Source organism: Lontra canadensis, unplaced genomic scaffold (genome assembly GCF_010015895.1).
Source record: "Lontra canadensis isolate GAN:19392208 unplaced genomic scaffold, GSC_riverotter_1.0 scaffold77, whole genome shotgun sequence".
Taxonomy (NCBI): Eukaryota; Metazoa; Chordata; class Mammalia; order Carnivora; family Mustelidae; genus Lontra; species Lontra canadensis.
In genome coordinates this window covers 883,636-905,143 of record NW_022631071.1, presented here as the reverse complement: position 1 = coordinate 905,143, position 21,508 = coordinate 883,636, and the positions used below count along the sequence as shown (strand labels likewise).

Below are 21,508 nucleotides of genomic sequence, written 5' to 3'. Positions count from 1 at the left end.
TGAAAGAAATTTCTAAACCTGAGTTTTTGTTCCAGGAAGAAAATATTTTTCCCTTATGCTTGTCTTTTTGTTCAGTAATCATTTCCTGGGTTCTTTTCTGTTCATATTCTTCTCTTGATCCAGTTTTTTGACCCACTTAAGATTAGATGTGCAAATAAGCCAAATCTAATTATTTAAAAACTCTTTTTTGAAGGCTGTTCATGGCAAAGGAGAAAAAGATTTAAATAAGAAAAGCTATTTTGCTTTAGAGCAAACATTGCCTAGAAAAGAAAAAGAAAATTTATTATCCCAATTATACAGAAAGAATTATTTCTTTACCTAGTATTTCTATAAAATTGTTGATGTTATAAATATTGACTTAATAATGTTCAATACTAAGTTGCTGTTAGATTTATAACATTTTGGGGCACCTGGGTGACTCAGTCTGTTAAGCTCCCTTTGGCTTGGGCTGTGATCTCAGTCAGGGTCCTGGGATCTAGCCCCAGTTGGGCTCTCAGCTCAATGGGGAGTCTGCTTCTCACTCTCTGTCTGTACTCTCCCTCTCTCTCAAATAAATAAAATCTTAAAAAAAGGATTTCTAATATTTTATTTTTCTTTTTATTATAACTTCTTCCTCTTGGTCTTAGGACAATGTAGAAAGAAAAGTAGACAAGTCTATGGTGTCTCACATAAAATTTCTGTTTGCAGACATTCTCTCTTTACATCAGATACATTTTATATCACACAATGGTTTACTAGAAATAAGAAAAATTATTCTCTAAAGTTGGTATTATATTGGGGCACCTGGGTGGCTCAGTCAGTTGAGCATCTGACTCTTGATTTTGGCTCAGGTCATGATCTCAGGGTTGTGAGATTGAGCCCTGCCTTGAGCACCCTGCTTAGTGGGGAGGGAGTCTGATTCTCTCCTTCTCCCTTGCTCTGCTCTGTGTTCCTTCTCCCCCCTGCACCCCTCTCCCCACTTGCACCTCTCACTCACATAAATAAATCTTTAAAAAATAAAATTGGTATTTTTAAAATTTCTTTTCAATTGATATAACTTTATTTCATTTATTTTTTAATGTAAAAGACTATGTTTTTGTCATGTAAAAACATTCTATTTTTTAATAAAGATGGCTACTATGGACTGAATGTTTATTTTTCCCAAATTCAGACTTTGAAGCCCTGACCCCTAATGTGATAGTATTTGGAGGTAGGACCTTTGGGAGGTAATTAGGTCATGAGGGTGGAGCCCTCATCAATGGGATTAGTACTTTATAGGAAGGGACAAGAGAGATACTGATCTTTCTCTCCCACCATGTGAGAATACAGCAAAAAGGTAACCAAGTACAAACTAGAAAGAGGGCTCTCACCAGAATCTGTCCATGTTGGTACCCTGATCTTTGGACTTCCAGCTTCCAGAATTGTGAGAAGTAAATTTGCTTTTTGAGCCACTCAGTCTATGGTATTTTATTATAGCTGCCTGATCTAAGACAATGGCCAACAATGTTTAATAGAATATACTGTAGACCTGAATCATCAATGCTTTATTTTTATAATACTCAGAAAAGGATGTCTTCCCAAGGAGCATAATAAGTACCTGTGAATTAAAGTCCACTTTTAAGTATATACCAGGAAAGCAAGTTTTTTTCAATTTTCGAGGAAGAACATTAGCTTATCTAACTCGATTTGGTGCACAGAGCTGAAGGCTGGATGTTAAGGAGTCCTTTCGTTGCTTCTAGTTCTAGGTTTATCATTAATGAATTGTGTGACCTTGGAAGTCACTTAAGTACTTTGCCTCTTGATTCCCTTTTTGGTAAAATTTAGATTCTAATGTCTGTATTTCAAAGATTTGGTATATAAAATGATAGAAAATCTGTGAAATTTCATTGAAAAGCCATAAAGGGGAAAAAGATATAAAAGTTTTTCCTTCCTTTGAAGTATATCAATTCAAAGAATAATAGAATGTAATTGAAGACTTTCCCAGAAGATAGTAGCTTACTGAAGTAATTCACATTTTTCTATACTTTACCTTCTGATTGAACAGAGTTGCCTGAGCCTTTCTGGAAAAAGTGTTGAACATATGAATAAGCATTTATTCAAAAATTTGACATCCTATTTATTTATGAGTATTCCAGCCCTGGATACAATAACACTTAATATCACATGAAATTGAACAAGACTGCAATTTTTATATGTATTACTTTCTCCTTGTATCTATTTGTAGACAATTTTCTGTTACCTGAGGTAATGAGAGAAGATAGTATACAATTTTTAAAATTAGATAGTACTTTTAGCTTTAAAAAATTAGAAATGATTTTTTTCTATTTACAATCAGCTTTGTAGGTAGGTTAAATTTGCAAATGTGATCACCAGTTTCTGCAGTCAGTTGAAAGTTAAAATGGGAAGGTTTTGTGGATGGCAATGTGAAGAGTCCCGTGGAACTCCCCAGAGCAGTATCTCATTGGTCAAAATTAGAAAGACTTATTATTCAAAGTTTCTGCAGAATAATAAAAGAATTTATAACAAATTGAGGACCATTTATTCAAAATCTACAGAATTCAGTAGTAATAGTGGTAGGCTATAAGATCTGAAGTAGAGGCAACTCCCATACACTCACCCAACTCTGTTTCAGGAGAGGTATTCTAGGAGGCTTGGAAGCCAATTGGCAGCTCCTGTCAGTCCCAAATACTGTTCTTTAATTCAGAGCTTCTGTGAAGGTGGGGTCAGAGAAAACCTCAAAGACTGGCAACATGCTGGCCCTGGCCTGAGGAGCCTGACTTTTTTTTGGATAGTGGAGCAATTCATGCCTTAAAGGAATTGTTCAAAATAAAAATCAGCTAACAGCTACTGGGGGCCAGAAACATAGTATGATACCAATAGAGGCAGATCAGAAAGAGACAGCAAAGGATGCCAGATGGTGTAGAATAATCTGCTCTTACCTAAGGCCACACTCTTAGGAGCAACTGGAGAGGAAACTGCTTTGCTATTAGCCCTTGGCTAAATGTGCAATAAACTTGTAAACTCCCTGTAATGTGAAAGCCGTATCCAAGCCACACAGATCATGCAGCAAAAAATGAAAACCTTCCTGGCTCAGGGGCTTCAGTACAACTCGGATCAATTAGTGACTGATAGCTAAACTGTAATGACCCACAGATGATCCTTAGGATGCCAGGCTTAAAGTTAAGAGCAAGAAAAAATCCAAACAGTAAAAGTAAAGGCTGCATACTGTGGAGAAGCAGACTTCACAGAATTAGTATAGCCAAGTTATTAAACAACAGCAATAAAACCCAGAGCAGGGTCAGTATCCAGAGTTGATACAATATAGTATCTGAACTGTTCAGTTATAAGAGGCAAAGAAACAGGAACATGTGACCCATACACAGGGAAAGAAAGAAATTTCCTTTGAGGGCATCAGATGCTGAACTTGGTGGACAAGGACATCAAAGCAGCTATTATAAATACATCTAAAGGACTTCAACCATGTTTAAATAATTAAAAAGACTATGTGATGATAAGGATATGAAAAATAAACTATCAGTAAAGGATAGAATGTATACACACACACACCCCAATTGAAAATTCTGGACTCGAAAAGAGTTAAGAAAAATGAACAAAACCTTAGAAAGTGGTACACCATTAAGTACACAAACACACTCATAATGGGTATACCAGACAAGGAAACAAAGGGACAGAAAAAATATTAGAATAAATAATGCTGATAATGTGTCAAATTTGATGAAAACAATCTATGCATTCAATAAACTCAAGGGAATACAGCAAATTAGATCCAGCCACATGAAAAGGATTATAACTCCATGACCAACTATGATCTATCTCAGTCATGCAAGGTTGGTTTAACATCAATATAATCAAAACTGTTTATGGATGCCTTGGTGGCTCAGTTGGTTAAGTGTCTACCTTTGGCTCAGGTCATGATCCCAGGGTCCAGGGATGGAGTCCCACATTGGGCTCCCTGCTTAGCAGTGAGTCCTCTTCTCCCTCCCTTTGCCTCTCCCTGCTGCTTATGTACTCTCTTGCTCTCTCTCTCTTTCTCAAAATCCTAAAAAAAAAAAAACCTCTTTAAAAATACATCTAATAAATGCAAAGACATCCCATGTTCATAGATCAGTAGACTGAATATTTAAGATAACAATACTCCGGGGCACCTGGGTGGCTCAGTGGGTTAAGCCTCTGCCTTCAGCTCAGGTCATGATCCCAGGGTCCTGGGATCGAGCCCCACATCGGGTTCTCCGCTCCATGGGGAGCCTGCTTCCTCCTCTCTCTCTCTCTCTCTCTGCTTGCCTCTCTACTTGTGACCTCTGTCAGATAAATAAATAAAATCTTTAAAAAAAATAACAATACTCCCCAAACTGATCTACAGTTTCAGTGCAAGCCCTATCAAAACCCTAGCTGGCATTTTTGCAGAAATTCACAAGCTGGTTCTGAAAATCAAATGGAAATAGGCCATGAACAAAATAATACTGAAAAAGAACAAAGTTGGAGGCCTTATATTTCTTTATTTCAGACTTTGCTACAAGGCTACACTAATCAAGACTGTTGTACTAGCATAAGAATACATGTAGATTGATGGAATAGAATTCAGAGTCCAGAAGTAAACCCATTCATGTAAGGTCAGTTTGATTTCCAACAAGAATGACAAGACAGTTAATGGGAAAAGAATAGTCTTTTCAGGAAGTGGTACCAGACAACTGGATATCCCCATGTGAAAGAATCTGATTGGACCCCTATATCACATCATGGACAGAAGTTAATTCAAATCGATCAAAAACTAAAATTTAATATGTAAAACAAGGGTGCCTGGATGGCTCAGTCGGTTAAGCATCTGCCTTTGGCACAGGTCATGATCTCAGGGTCCTGAGATCAAGTCCTGCATCAGGCTCCCTGCTCAGTGGGGAGTCTACTTCTGCCCCTCCACCTGCTTGTGCACTCACTTGCTCTCTCTCTCTCTCTCTCTCGTGTGCATGCATGCAAAAATAAATAAAAAAAAGAAGTGTATGGGGGCCTGCTTCCCCCTCCCTCTCTGCCTGACTCTGTGCCTTCTTGTGATCTCTCTCTTTCTGTCAAATAAAATAAATAAATAAAATCTTTAAAAAAATGTAAAATAGACAAAAACTGTAAATCTTGATGACCTTGGTTAGTGATTTTGTAGCTATGGTAAAAACAAAAGCACAAACAATAAAGAAAAATTCATGAACTTCATCAAAATCAGAAACTTTGTGCTTTAAATGAGACCACCAAGAAAGTAAACAAAATGCACAGAATGGGGGCACCTGGGTGGCTCAGTGGGTTAAGCCTCTGCCTTCACTGCCTTGGATCGTGATCTCAGGGTCCTAGGATCGAGCCCCACATCGGGCTCTCTGCTCAGTGGGGAGCCTGCTTCCCCCTCCCCCTCTGCCTTCCTCTCTGCTTACTTGTGATCTCTCTGCCAAATAAATAAATAAAATCTTTATTAAAAAAAAGAAAATGCACAGAATGGAAGGAAATATTTGTGAATCATATATCTGAGAAGTGTCTTGTATCTAGAGTATATATGGAAATCTTACAACTCAGTAATAAAAAGACAACCCAATTAAAAGCTGGGCAAAAGTTCCAGATAGATATTTCTCCCCAGAAAATCTGGAAATGGATAATAAAAAAAAATATGCTCAACATCATTGTCATTAGGTAAATCCAAATCAAAGCCACAATGAGATACCACTTTACAACCATTAGGATGGCTATAATAAAAACAAGTGTGGATGTGCAGAAATTGAAACTCATACATTGCTGACTGGGCTATAAATGGTGTAGCCACTTTGAAATACAACATGACAGTTCCTCAAAATTTTAAAGGAATTTCTTTTTTTCTTTTTTTTTTTTTAAAGCTTTTATTCATCCATTTGACAGACAGAGATGACAAGCAGGCAGAGAGGCAGGCAGAGAGAGAGGGGGGAAGCAGGTTCCCCACTGAGCAGAGAACCCGATGCGGGGCTCGATCCCACGACCCCGGGACCACGACCTGAACCGAAGGCAGAGGCCCAACCCACTGAGCCATCCAGATGCCCCAGTTCCTCAAAATTTTAAACGGAGATACTGTATGACTAATTACACTTCTGAGTATATACCCAAAGGAAATGAAAACATGTCCTCAGAAAAATTTGTGCACAAATGTTCATATGCATAATGCTATCAAATAGCATTATTTATAATAGCCAAACAGGAATCAATCCAAATGTCCAACTGATGAATGAATAAATAAAATACACTATTTCCATATAATGGAATAGTATTTGGCCAAAAAAAGGGGGGAGGAATTGAAGAAGTGATACATACTATAGTATGGAAAAACCTCAAAAACTTATGTGAAGTGGAGCAAAAGAGCACATATTGTATGGTTCTATGTATATGGAAATGTCAACAATAGGCAAATCTGTAAAGACAGAAAGTAAAATGGTTGTCTATAGGGCTGATGGGGAAAGGGAAGCAGATAATGTGGAATACTATACACTGAACATATGTGTCCCCCCACCTCCCAAGTTCATATGCTGAAACCTAATCTCCAATGTGATGATATTTGGAGGTGGGGCTTTTAGGAGGTGATTAGGTCATGAGGGTGGTGCCCTTATGAGTGGGATAAGTGCCCTTATAAAAAGAGGCCCCAGAGGACTCCCTTGCTATTTTCATCCACTAAGGTTATAGCAAGAAGATGGCTGTCTATGAACAGCAGGAAGTGGACCCTCACGAGTCACTGAATCTGCCAGCAACTTGATTTTGGAATTCCCAGCTTCCAGAATTGTGAGAAGTAAATTTCTGTTGTTGTTGTTTATATGCAACCCAGTCTGTGGTATTTTTTTCTAGCAGTCCCAATTGACTAAAACAGGGAGTGGCTGCTAATGGTTTATGACATTTCTCTTTAAGATGATGGAAGTGTGTTCTTAACTCTGTGAATACAGTAAAAACCACTTAATTTTATGTAATTTTAAATGGATGAATTTTATCTTACTAAGTTATACCACCAAAGTTGTTTTGAAAAAAAATGTGTAAGGATTTTCAAATCTGTTTTGGAAAATGATGAAATGAGTAATCTTTAACATACCATGTTTGCATAATGATTACCCTAACTGTATAATAACAAATTTAGAAAAATTATAGTCATAAAATTATTGCTTCTCTTCTATCTGATACCTTGTCCTCTTCCAGTCTAGGAAATTAAGAATATACAAGCAGAATTATATGTGAGAATTATGCGACTATCAAGTATTTTTAAAAATCTTGAGGGATAAATAACAGATTTACATATTTGAGACATTTTAAAAGGGTCAACAATGAAAACAGATAATGCTGAAATAATTTTCTAAAATACAGATAGATGGGGTTTCTGGGTGGTTCAGTCGTTAAGCATCTGCCTTCAGCTCAGGTCATGATCTCAGGGTCCTGGGATCAAGCCCCACATTGGGCTCCCTGCTCAGCGTGGAGTCTGCTTCTCCCTATTCCTCTCCCTCCCACTCATTTTCTCTCTCTCTCTCTCAAGTAAATAAATAATCCTTTTTAAAAAAGCTTTTGATGAATTATAGAGGCACTGGCATATTTTTCTATCAAGAATAAAATATATGGGGCACATGGGTGGCTCAATGGGTTAAAGCCTCTGCCTTCAGCTTAGGTCATGATCCCAGGATCCTGGGATCGAGCCCCACATCGGGCTCTCTGCTCAGCGGGAAGCCTGCTTCCCTTCCTCTCTCTCTGCCTGCCTCTCTGCCTACTTGTGATCTCTGTCTGTCAAATAAATAAATAAAAATCTTTTAAAAAAGAATAAAATATATAATATAACTGTAATGGCTATATTTAAACAAATGGTACACAGCTAGATTTCTAAAAAAGAGTTTGGTTAATTTCCTCTATCCTGAATGAGGATAGTGAATGATCTTTTAAACAGAACTGGGAAGCTCTCATGTTTTTAGGTGGATCATTCTTAAAAATATATACATTAATTTATTTAATTTCAGGTGAGAATGGTAAAAATTAGGCTTACTTCAAAAACTTAACTCAGTTTCTCATATGCTCTGTGTAAAAAATCTTAGTCGTGTTTAGGATTCCATGTTATTGTTGGTGAATCTAGGATAATTTACCATCTCTCCCTGCTGGACGTTTATCACACTACAAGGAAGTAAGAGTACGACCTTTGCAACTTAGCCTCTACAAGTGCAGAGAAAGCTAGAGTAAGGAAAATGAGTATATTGAGCTGAATGGAGAACTAGAGGATAGTTATGGTTTTCTGCTTTTCCCAACTTCAATGAGCCATTTCTCTTATATTTGGAAGTGAATTGAGCTGAAGGCAAGAACTTGAAGATTCTTGGCCTATGACTTAGGTTCTAAAGGGTCAGACAATAATTAAATCTTGCTGGGATCTACACTTGAAAAATTCCACCCCTAACAACCATTTACATGAGAGTAGACATATTGGCTAATAATTACATTAGCTCTTTTTAACCTAGGTCTTAGATTTTTCCTTGACCTTAATGAGCATTAAATGTTTTTTGTAACATTTTCTTACTGTATCACCAGTAGTTTTAACTTTGACTTCTTAAACATTTTATATTTTGTACTTTTATACTATTATGTTTCGTTAAGCACTTTTTAAGGCTAGTTTTGGTATGATAATCTTTGTTTTACATTTTACTACTTTTTCTTATCCTGGTAAAATACCACAATATTTATAATTGTAATCATTTTGAAGTGTACAATTCAGTAGCATTATATACATTTACAGTGTTAACCATCACCAATATCTAGTTTCAGAAACTTTTCATCACTCTCCCCAAAATGTACCCATTAAATGACTGCTCCTCATTCTCCCTTCTCCTTTCAGCTCCAGGCATCCACCAGTCTGTCTCTTTCTATGTATTTGCCTATGCTGGATATTTCATATAAATGGAATCATACAATATGTGGCTGTTTGTGTCTGGTTTCTTTCACTCAACATTATGCAACATGTATTAGTATTTCATTCCTTTTTATGGCTGAACAATATTCCATTGTATGGATATACCGTATTTTGTTATCCATTTATCACTTGAAGGACATTCAGGTTGTTTTCATCTTTGGCTATTGCAAATAATGTGTCTGTGAACATTCAAATTTTTATTTGAACACCTGTGTTCCAGTTCTTTTTGGGTATATACCTAGGACGAGAATGACAGGGTCATATGGTAATTCTACATTTAACTTATTGAGGAACTGCCAAACTGTTTCCCAAAGTATCTACACCATTTTACATTCCCATCAGCAATGTGTGAGGGTTTCACTTTTTCTACTTCCTCACTAACACTTGTTATTTTTCATTTAAAAAAATTATAACCATGCTAGTGGGTATGAGGTGTTATCTCATTGTGGCTTTGATTTTCATTTACCTAATGATTAATGACGTTGAGCATCTTTTTGTGTCTTGTTGGCCATTACATGTCTTTTGGAGAAATGCCCATTTGAGTCCTTTGCCCATTTTTAAAAATTGCGTTGTTAGTCTTTTTGTTGTAGAGCTGTAAGTCTTCTTTAAATATTCTTAATACAAGATGCTTATCAAATATATGATTTGAAAATAGTTGGTTGCCTTTACACTATCTTTTTTCAAAGATTTTTATTTATTTATTTGACAGAGAGAGAGGCAGTGAGAGAGGGAATCCAAACAGGGGAAGTGGGAGAGGGAGTAGCAGATTCCCTGCTGAGAAAGGAGCCTGATGCGAGGCTTGATGAGGAGCTCAATGAGGAGCTCAATTCCTGGGACCATGACCTGAGCCAAAGGCAGACACCCAATGATTGAGCCACCCAGGCACCCTGCCTTGATACTTTCTTGATAGTGCCTTTCAATGCACACAGTTTTTAAAGATTTTATTTATTGATTTGAGAGAGAGAGAGCATGAGTGGGAGATGGGGGAGAGGGGGATGGAGAGGGGCAGAGGGGAAGGGAGAGAGAAAGGGAGAGAATCTCAAGTAGACTCCACGCTCAGCACAGAGCTGGATGTGGGGCTTGATCCCAGGACCCTGAGATTACGACCTGATCCAAAACCAAGGAGTTAGACACTTAACTCACTGTGCCACCCAGGTACCCCACAATGCACACTTTTTAAAAAATTTGTGGTACAGTTTATTCTTCCTGAAATATGAGCAAACTCGAGTCATCCAGAAAAAGCTTTACAAAGAACAATGAAAGACTTCAGCATACTCCATCAGAGCTCCCTGGGGTTGTGGTTAAAATACAGACTCTGGGGTCATATCCCAAACCTACTTAATTGGAATTTCTGGCATTTTATTTTTATAATTTATAAAAATAATTTATAATTACCTGCCCCAGGTAATTCTTTTTTTAATTAACATATAATGTATAATTTGTTTTAGGGGTACAGGTCTGTGATTCAGCAATCTTACACAATTCACAGTACTCCCCATAGCACATACCTCCCCAATGTCCGTCACCCAGCCACTGCATCCTTCCCACCCCCTTCCACTCCAGCAACCCTCAGTTTGTTTCCTGAGATTAAGAGTCTCTTCTGGTTTGTTTCCCTCTCTGGTTTTACCTTTTTTCATTTTCCCCTCCCCCTATGATCCTCTGTCTTGTTTCTCAAATTCTTCATATCAGTGAGATCATAGGGTAATTGTCTTTCTCTGATTGACTTATTTTGCTTAGCATAATACCCTCTAGTTCCATCCACATCATTGCAAATGGAAAGATTTTTTGATGGCTGAATAACATTCATATATATCTATATCTATATATCTATCTATATATATCTCACATCTTCCTTATCTATTCATCTGTTGATGGACATCTAGGCTCTTTCCATGGTTTGGCTATTGTGGACATTGCTGCTATAAACATCGGGGTGCATGTGCCCCTTCAGATCACTACATTTGTATCTTTGGGGTAAATATCCAGTAGTGCAATAGCTGGGTCATAAGGTAGCTCCATTTTGCTGAGTTCTTTTATTACATAAAAGGGTATTGAATTTTGTCAAATGGTTTCTCTGCTTCTATTCTGAGATGATCATATGGTTTGGTTTTTGTTCTTTATTCTATTAATACCATGAATTACATTGGTTATATTTGTATGTTTAGTCAGCATTACATTCCTAGGGGCAAATCTTGTCTGTTCATGGAATACAATACCTATTTATGTGGATGGATTCAACTTGATAGTATTTTGTTGAGGATTTACAACATCTATATTCATGAGTGCTATTGGTTTGTAATTTTCTTGTGATATTTTTGTCTGGTTTTGATATTGTGGTAATACTGGCCTCATAGAATGAGTTAAGACATGTTTTCCCCTATATTTTGGAAGAGTTTGTGAAATAGTGGCATTATATCTATATAGAAAATGAAACAAGGTGAAACTGGAGAGGGAAACAAACCAGATGCATATCTATAGATATATCGACATCTAGATCTATATCTGGAGATATATATCTAGATCTAGATATAGATATATTATCTATATCAATATAAATATAGATAGATCGATCTAGATCTATCTAGATATAGATATCTAAATCTAGATATTTAGATCTAGATCTAGATAGATAGATAGATCTAGATCAATCTATCTATATAGATAGATATAGATATATATCTCACAACTTATTTTTCCATTCATCCATTGGTGAACCCTTAGGTTGTCTCCTAAGTCTTGTCCAATGTCTTAGCTATTGTAAATAATGCTGCTATGAACATGGGGGTTGCAGTTATCTTTTTGAATGAGTGTTTCTGCAAAAAATCCTTCCCATATGTTTGTTTTTGATGTCACACTTTACCCCTTTCTATATTGTGTATTTATTAAAAAACTATTATAGCTATAGTTATTTTAATACTTTTGACCTTTAACCTTTTTGCTAGAGTTAAGTGGTTAACACACCATCATATTACATTATTAGAGTGTTCTGAATATGACTATATGCTTGCCTATACCAGAGTATTTTATATTTTCATATGTTTTCATGTTACTTGTTAGTATTTTTTAATTTCAACTTGAAGATCTCCATTCAACATTTTTTTGAAGATTTTATTTATTTATTTGAGAGAGGGTGTGTGTGCACAAGGAGGGGGGCAGGGGCAGAGACAGAGGGAGAAGCAGACTCCCCACTGGGCAGGGAACCTGACGTGGGGCTGGATCCCAGGATCCTGGGATCATGACCTGAGCTGAAGGCAGATGCTTAACCGACTGAGACACCCAGGCACCCCCATTCAACATTTCTTATTTTTTTATTGTTATGTTAGTCACCATACAGTACATCATTAGTTTTTGATGTAGTGTTCCATGATTCATTGTGTATAATGCCCAGTGCTCCATGCAATACATGCCCTCCTTAATACCCATCACTGGGCTAACCCATCCCCCCACTCCCCTCCCCTCTAAAACCCTCAGTTTATTTCCTAGAGTCCATAGTCTCTCATGATTTATTTCCCACTCCGATTCACCTCCCCCTTCATTTTTCCCTTCCTTCTCCTAATGTCCTCATGCTATTCCTAATGTTCCACAAGTAAGTGAAACCATATGATAATTGACTTTCTCTGCTCAACTTATTTCACTTAGCCTAGTCTCTGCCAGTTCCATCCATGTTTATGCAAAAGTTGGGTATTCATCCTTTCTGATGCCTGAATAATGTTCCATTGTATATATGGACCACAACTTCTTTATCCATTCATCTGTTGAAGGACGTCTAGACTCCTTCCACAGGTTGACTATTGGAGACATTGCTGCTATGAACATTGGAGTGTATGTGGCCCTTCTTTTCACTGTATCTGTATCTTTGGGGTAAATATCCAGTAATGCAATTGCTGGGTCATAGGGTAACTCTATTTTTAACTTTTTGAGGAAACTCCACACTGTTTTCCAGAGTAGCTATACCAACTTGCATTCTCACCAACAATGTTAAGAGGGTTCCCCTTTCTCTGCAACCCCTCCAACATTTGTTGTTTCTTGCCTTATCAGTTGTTGTTATTTTAACTGGTATAAGGTGGTATCTCAATGTGGTTTTGGTTTGAATTTCCCTGATGGCTAATGATGATGAATACTTTTTCATGTGTCTGTTACCCATTTGTATGTCTTCTGTGGAGAAGTGTCTGTTCATGTCTTCTGCCCATTTTTTTGACGTGATTATCTGTTTTGTTTGTGTTGAGTTTGAGGAGTGCTTTATAGATTTTGAATATCAGCCCTTTATCTGTAGTGTCACTTGCAAATATCGTCTCCCATTCCGTGGGTTACCTCTTTGTGTTGTTGACTGTTTCCTTTGCTGTGCAGAAGGTTTTTATCTTGACGAAGTCCCAAAGTTCATTTTCACTTTTGTTCCCCTTGCCTTTGGAAACCTGTCTTGAAAGAAGTTGCTGTGGTTGATGTTGAAGAGAGTACTATGTTCTCCTTAGGATTTTGATGGATTCTTGTCTCACACTGAGTTCTTTCATCCATTTAGAGTTTATCTTTGTGTATGGTGTAAGAGAATGGTCGAGTTTCATTCTGTATATAGCTGTCCAATTTTCCCAGCACGAGTTATTGACGAGACTATCTTTTTTGTATTGGATATTTTTCCTGATTTGTCGAAGATTAGTTGACCATAGAGTTGAGGGCCCATAATGCAGATCTAGTGATGATGAACTCCCTCAGTTTTTGTTTGTCTGGGAAAATCCTTATCTATGCTTAATTTCTACGGGATAATTGACAGATAAAGTATTCTTAGTTGGTAGGGTTCCCCTCCTGCCAGCACTTTGAATACATCATCCTACTTTCTCCTGGCCTTTAAGATCTCTGCTGAGAAATCCATTGAATGAGTTATGGGGGTTTCCTAATAAGTGACAAGATTCTTTTCTGTTGCTGCTTTTAAGATTCTATCTTTGATTTTTGACAGGAGAAGATCATTTTGAGTTGAATTTGAGGACCTATGTACTTCATGAACTTAGATAGCCAAATGTCTACCCAGATCTTTAAATAAACTTTATGCCCCCTTCTCCCTTTCTTTTCCCTCTAGGACTCCAATAATTCATAGATTGTTTCTTTTGATGATATCCTACAGTTGAAATAGGATTTTTTCATTCTTTTTTCTTTTTTCTCATGTGACTGGATAATTTCAAAGGTCCTTTCTTCAACATCACAGAGTCTTCTGTTTGATCCAAATATTCTCTTTTGCAGCTTTCATTTCATTCATTGTATTTTTCAGCTCCTGAATTTTTATTTGGTTCTTTTCTATGATTTCTATCTCTTTGTTAAACTTCACATTTTGTGTGTGTGTTATCTTCCTGATTTTGTTGAATTGTCTTTCTGTGATTTGGGCGAGCTTTCTGCATGTGCTCACTAGCTGTCTGCAAAATCTTGACCTCATTGTCCTCAGGAATTTGCACAGGGAGCTGGCTAAGGGGTTAAGGAGAGATGTAGGTGGCATATATGGAACTATGGGGATGGCTTTTTGCCATTTGGGGTGATCTGCAGTTGAGAGTGGTCCTTAGCAGTTTGGGGACATAGTTATTAGGATTCAAGTCGCTTTGATATGTTCTGTTTTTAGCCCTGGCTGCTGTTCTCCCAGCTACTTACTGACTTCAAGTTGTATAATTTGGCTCGGGACACTGGATGGGGTAAGAGAGATATGGGTGTCTTTTTTTTTTTAAGATTTTATTTATTTGTTTGACAGAGAGATAGAGAGCACAAGTAGGCAGAGCAGCATGCAGAAAAAGAGAGGGAGAAACAGACTCTCCAGCAAACAGGGAGCCTGATGCGGGGCTCGATCCCAGGACTCTGGGATCATGACCTGAGCTGAGGGCAACTGCTTAACTGACTCAGCCACCAAGGCATCCCAGAAATGAGCCTCTTTAGCAGTATTCTGCAGAGCTGGGGAAGCTCAGTGCTCATTTACATGCTCCCGTTTTTCCTTGTGGGAGAAATCACAAGCTGCGGAGTACTTTAACCTGTATTGCCTTTAGGGAGGTATGATGCAGGTAAGTTCATCTTACTCTCTCAACTGCGTTCAATCTTGGATTTTTTTTTCTTGCTTAAACAGTATGCTGGAACTTCTCCATTGGACTCTTTGACTTACACATAGGCTCTCTTATCCATGGGTGATTGTACTGAATCTATATATCAAATTGAGTAAAATTAACAATTAAAATAATGAGTTTTCTAACTCATGAACATAGTATACCAATCCATTTATTTAGATTTTTTAAAAGTTTCAGCAATACTTTGAAATTTTCTGTCTTCTGTAACTTTTAAAAAACATTCTTTTATTTTTATTTTGTCTTATCATTTTTGCTAATCTCAAGAAAACAGAACAAAAACACCAAACCACATTTACTTGGTTTTTCTGTTAGACATGATTTTTCTTAAATTCTGTATTCTTTCTCTATCTCCATTTCCTCTACCCAGTGTACACAGAAGTACCTTGAGGCATCATACTATGGTTAATAGTGAATTGAGGGAAAAAAATAAATTGAGAGAGGTATAGTTGAGATCATTGTATTTATTACAAATGGCTGAAATTCTCCAGATAGAATTTGAAGGCTCTGAGAGAGATTTTTCATCCTACTACATGCTAATAATATCAGATTCCACACTTCTTTCTTTAAAATACTTAGATTAGGGGAATAAATTTAAGCAAAAACCATTTTGGTTATTAGTTATCTCTGCCACTTAAGCAACCTGTTAGTACCTTGGCCAGCTTATAAAAGAAAAACTTCTGGTACTGTATTTAAGGAGGTGGTAGACCAGAGGAGGCTTTTTCTTAGCAGAATTTCGACATGAGTTTCCAAAGTCTAATGATATATAGCCTTTGCGTTTATTCATTATTCACAAATTAACTCCTTCTCTAGAGGTTAATTTTTACTATGTCTTTAATTCTGTTTAAGAATCTCATCAGGAGGGACGCCTAGGTGGCTCAGTTGGTTAAGTTGCTGCCTTTGGCTCAGGTCATGATCCCAGAGTCCTGGAATCGAGTCCCACATCGGGCTCCTTGCTCAGCGGAGAGTCTGCTTCTCTGCCTGCCACTCTGCCTGCTTGTGCTCTCTCTCTCTCTCTTTCTGACAAATAAATAAATAAATAAATAAAATCTTTAAAAAAAAGAATCTCATCAGTAATTTTTTAGGAGTCCCATTTCTGAAAAAAATCATTCAGACTAAGTCCTGGGTTGGAAATTTAGGCTGATTCTTTTGAGAGTTCTTTGGAACCTCATTTTTTAAAAGCCTGTCTTCTAGTTTAATGTACCTTGGAGCTTATGAAGTACTTATATTTACCTTATCTTGTTTGAACTTTAGAACTCTGTAAGGCAGGTAACATTAGACAAATATGTACACACGGAAGCTCCAAGAAATTTCTTCTGGCTTTCCTCTAACTTTACATATTTGAAATCACCTTTTTGTTAGAAAGCTCCCAACATTACCTAGCATAGGAATTGATTTTTAATATTAGTGCAAAACTGGAAAAAAAAGATTAGTATAAAACTGAAATGGCAATTTTCTAATTTAGAAGTCTTCATATCATTTAGTTCTCATAATTGGTATGGTCAGTATCTACTACAGTTTCTAGCCTATCTTTTCTATTGATTTGCCTCTGCTTGCTCCCTCTGAAAAGTCTCAACAGAAAGCTTGCACAAAATGCTGAGATGAAGATTATTTCTATAACTATTTTACTGCATTTAAAAACCCTGTGCCTTGGGCGCCTGGGTGGCTCAGTGGGTTAAGCCGCTGCCTTCAGCTCAGGTCATGATCTCAGGATCCTGGGATTGAGCCCCACTTTGGGCTCTCTGCTCAGCAGGGTGCCTGCTTCCCCTTCTCTCTCTGCCTGCCTCTCTGCCTACTTGTGATCTCTCTCTCTCTCTCTGTCAAATAAATAAATAAAATCTTTAAAAAAAAAAAGTTTTTTTAAAGATGGCTGTGGCTCCTTTTCTTCTACACCCAAATCTTTCTCTTTTTCCAGTCCAGTGTAAACAACTAGACCTTTACTGTCTTGGTCATCCTTCAGAGCATGCCATCTAGTTCATTGATATTTTACTAAATGGTACTTACTTTATTAATTCAGCCTCAGATTAGACCTTGTAGCCATGTTCATTCATACCATAGAATATCATAGAGTAATAAAATGTATTAATTACAGTTCCTTGCATTGGAATGGATGAATCTAACAAAAATAATGTTGAGTGAAAGAGGCCAGACACAGAAGTATACATATTGTTTGATTATATGTATATAATGGTTCAAAAACAAAAAAAACCCACTAAGCTATTACTCTTTAGGCGTTATCTGATGATTAACTAATGCTTAGGTGGTAAAGCTATAAAGAAAGATGACATGATTTTCATAAGAGTCAGGTTAACGGTTGCCTTTGTGGAAGAAAGAGGACTTAGTGATTGGCAGGATTATTCTGGGGTGTTGGTAATGTTCTGTTTCATGAGCTGAGTGCTGGTTGCATGGCTGATTATTGGCAAACTATTGAGCTATATATCTCTGTGTGCTCATTTTTCTGTATGTGTTATTATTTACAATACAAAGGTGTTTCTTAAAATACAATGTTTCACTGCTTTTAATTTTTTTAAAGATTTTATTAATTTATTTGACAGAGATCACAAGTAGGCAGAGAGTCAGGCAGAGAGAGAAGGGGAAGCAGGCTCCCCGTTGAACAGAGAGCCTGATGCAGGGCTCGATCCCAGGACCCTGGGATCATGACCTGAGCTGAAGGCAGAGGCTTTAACCCACTGAGCCACCCAGGCACCCCTGTTTTTATTTTTATGATGCTATTCCTGCAATTGTCACTTTCTCAAAGATCATTGATAGTGATCCAATAGTCTCATCTGTAAGTTCTTTGGAGTTCTAGGGTCCAGCCAAATAAAGAGACATTATTCCTGATGTTTCAAACAGGAAATTTAATAAACAGAATTAGTTACAAAGATTTTGAAAAGAATGGTAGAGCAAAAGGGGAAGTGGAGAAAAAAGGAGGAAGAGGTGATACAAAGATCAAAAACTAGTATATCTGGAGTGAAGCTTGTACCTACTATTGTACTGTTAGAGACATTATTATAATTGAGTATAGATCTACCAAAATAGAATCACCTTAACCAAGTCTAGAATCTACTATTGTTGGCACTACAGGTCCTGCCAGCAACTGCTACCAATCAGAGCCAAAAGCAGGAAGCATCTCTCTTCCATCAGCTTTCTGATCTCCTGCTGGTGCCTCCTATTGGCAGACCCTAAGAGCAAGTTAAGTTGGCAAGAGAGCCTGGGAAATGTAGAGAGCAAAGTATAGAGGGGTCAGAGTAAAGTTGAGGGACAAAGGGTAAATAACAGGCACAGGCCCTAGAATTTCATTTTTACAGATTGCTGAGGTGTTGTCCTTAGAGTTGCTTAACTCATTTTTTGGATATAACATTCATACCAGTAATTGTTCTACCCTTTCTAGACCAATAAATAATCATTTTCTAACACAGAGAAAATAGAAGAAAAATAGGTACTGGGTAAATCTGCTCTATTTCATTCTTTCAAGTTTGAGTGTCTGAAAGCTTTGAACAAAAACTTGACATAATAGTATAGTGTTTAAGAGAGCAGATTCTAAAGCTAAATTGCCTAGGTTCAAATCTAGACTCTGCTATACTCTAGGTATGTGGTCTTGGGCAAGTTATTTAATCTCTCTGTGTCTTACTTTCCTTATGTATAAAATAGGAATAATAAAAGCACATTCCTGGGGCACCTGGGTGGCTCAGTGGGTTGGGCCTCTGCTTTTGGCTCGGGTCATGATCTCAGGGTCCTGGGATCGAGTCTTGCGTCGGGCTCTCTGCTTGGCGGGGAACCTGCTTCCGTTTCTCTCTGCCTACTTGTGATCTCTCTCTGTCAAATAAATAAATAAAATCTTAAAAAAATAAAAGCACATTCCTTTCAGGGTTGTGACAAGAATTATATGGACTCATATATGTAAAGCACTTAGAACAGTGCTTAGTATATAATAATCACTTGGCAAATGTTAACCATTATTATTATTACTTCTTCACCCAATTTATCATCATTCAGCACATTAAGTACCTAAGGAAACATTTTGCTTTAAATGATAGTAGTTGATGGACTCAGGATTCTTTTATCTAGCAATTCTCCTTTGAAGTAAGAATCTTTAGTTAAGATGCTGAGGATTTGCAGGGAGAAGTTGTGAGATTGAGAAAATAGTTAACTTGATTCTTGTTAATGGTTGCCATTGATATATATTGTCAGAAAAAAGCACCAAGATACATTTGACAATTCAGTGACTAGCCACTAAGGGGGAAAAAAAAGGAAAGAGAAGCATTGGAAGGGAAGTGGAATCAGATGTCAATGGTCTACTTTTGTTAAGTAGGAATAAAGATGTCTGGATTCTATAGCTACCAACAGAAGAGTTCTAGGGTAGACATTTAGAGATGAAAGAAAAAAGTACTTGACTATTAATTAGGATGAATGTCAGAATGCTTCATCACAGGCCTGCAATTACTGAACTTCTGTAATCAGTACTATTCCTAATTTTATAAAATCTCAATGAATATATTTCCTCTTTTAGAGAAACTCAGAACTGTTTGAGTCATCTAGGTTAGTTTCTCTGAATGCTTGTCCTAGGAGGAAAAACTTGTTAGACTGGATGATAGTATAACCAGAAAAGAAGATTCAATATTAACAGCATGAGCTAGTTTACCTATGAGAACTTTTTTTTTAAAAAAAGATTTTATTTACTTATTTGACAGAGAGAGAGAGAGAGGTCACAAGTAGGCAGAGAGGCAGGCAGAGAGAGAGAGGGGGAAGCAGGCTCCCTGTTGAGCAGAGAACCTGATGTGGGGCTCGATCCCAAGACCCTGAGATCATGACCTGAGCCAAAGGCAGAGGCTTAACCCACTGAGCCACCCAGGCGCCCCCCATGAGAACTTTTTTAGGATACAAGATAGAATGAGGAAAGTGTCCTAATTATCTTCTGTTGTGTAACAAATCTACCCCAAAATCAAAACTATTTTTATCTCCCACACATTTGTGAGTTGACTAGGCTTGGCTGGGCAATTCTTGGCTAGAGTTAGATTCATCGAAGGATGTGATTGGGCTTGGATATTCAAGATGGCTCATTCACATCACTGGTTGATAATGCTAGCTAGCTGTGGGCCAGGGTCTTAGCTTGGGCTGTCAACTGGGGTGGCTACATGAGCCTTGTCCTCATGGCCTGAGCTTAGCATAGTGGCTGGGTTCTGAGAGGGAGGGGTCTAAGTTACTCAGGTAACAGATATAAAGCTTCTTATGACCTTGCCTCAGCATTTACACACTTACATCTATCTGTTTGTCAAAAAAAGTCACAAGACCAGTCAAGATCCAAGGGGAAGAGAAAGCTATGGGATAGGTCACATAGGGCATGAATATAGGGAGACATGGGCTCACTGGGGGAAAACCAAGAGAAGAAAAGATAATAATGTATACATTTTGGCTTGTACAGAAGTGTCAAAGCAAGAGAGAAATAGAATGAAATAATGAGAATATCCAACATGGGAAAGAGTGAAGAGAATTAAGTATCATGTGTCTAACTATGAGTAGGCACTGTGATTACAAAGATGAATAAAACTGCCCTCCAGGAGTTAAGGCTTTTGGTGGAAATATTTTGAAAATATCTCCCGCCAACTGCTTTGCACTATGTGGTGGGTGGGTAGGCAAATGTTACCACAAAAATAGTAGTTTTGTTTTCTTTTGTTCAAGAGGGAGAATTATGGGCAGGGTCTTAGTCATAAGTTGCCCTTTGCACTAAGCTAAGGAATTCAAATTCATCTTCAATGATATGAGAACCACAAAAAGGTATTAAATAGTGGAGTAACATGATCAGATTTGGGTTTTCAGAAAGCATCCACTATAGCATGAATATATTGGAGGGGACTAAACCTGAAGCAAGAAGACCAACAAGACCTTTGCTGCAATCAAGGCAAGACAAGGGCCTGAACTAAGGGAGTAGCAATAAGAACAGAGACAGATTAGAAAGATATAATTAGTAGAATCAATAGCAGACTTTGTGACTGACAAGATAGTAATGTGTTATCAGCCTAGTATTCTCAGGTTTCTAAACTAAACTACTGGGTAATAAATAAAATGGTACTGTTCACTGAGTTTGGTTTAATCAGAGTGCTTTGGCTACAAACAGAAAAAAATCAAATTTAAAGTGAAAAAATTCTGACTGACTTAAACTACAAAAAATGGAATTCATTGGAAGGATAGGTCACAACTGAAGGAAGTGCTGGGTCAGACCTTAGAAAGGACAGGAAAAGAGCAACTATGGGTTTCTCTGAGAGCAAGAAATTCTGGTTGTCTCTTTAAGGTGCTGACAGTAGATAACCAAACCCTAGCCAACTTTCATCTCCATATGCACTTGAGATTCAGTTTTCTTAAGAGACTCCAGTCTTGTTTGGATCACACACCCCACCACTGTGGTGGAAAGGGGGAGGGGCTGTATTCATATTTTCACAAGAACCAGTGAAATGGTAGAGGGCCAGTTACCTCCAAAGAATGATACCTGCTTTTTGTAGAAGCA

At 37.5% G+C, this 21,508-nt stretch overlaps 1 protein-coding gene across 1 annotated transcript in view; it reads left to right on the top strand.

Moving 5' to 3' along the window:
• CENPI (centromere protein I) overlaps positions 1-20,871 on the top strand; it is a 98,088-nt gene extending 77,217 nt beyond the window's left edge. The window contains exon 20 of the mRNA XM_032881761.1: positions 20,824-20,871. Within this exon, the coding sequence (XP_032737652.1) occupies positions 20,824-20,844 (21 nt within the window). The 3' untranslated portion in view covers positions 20,845-20,871. The remainder of the gene's footprint in view (positions 1-20,823) is intronic.
• The last annotated feature ends 637 nt before the right edge of the window (positions 20,872-21,508 follow it).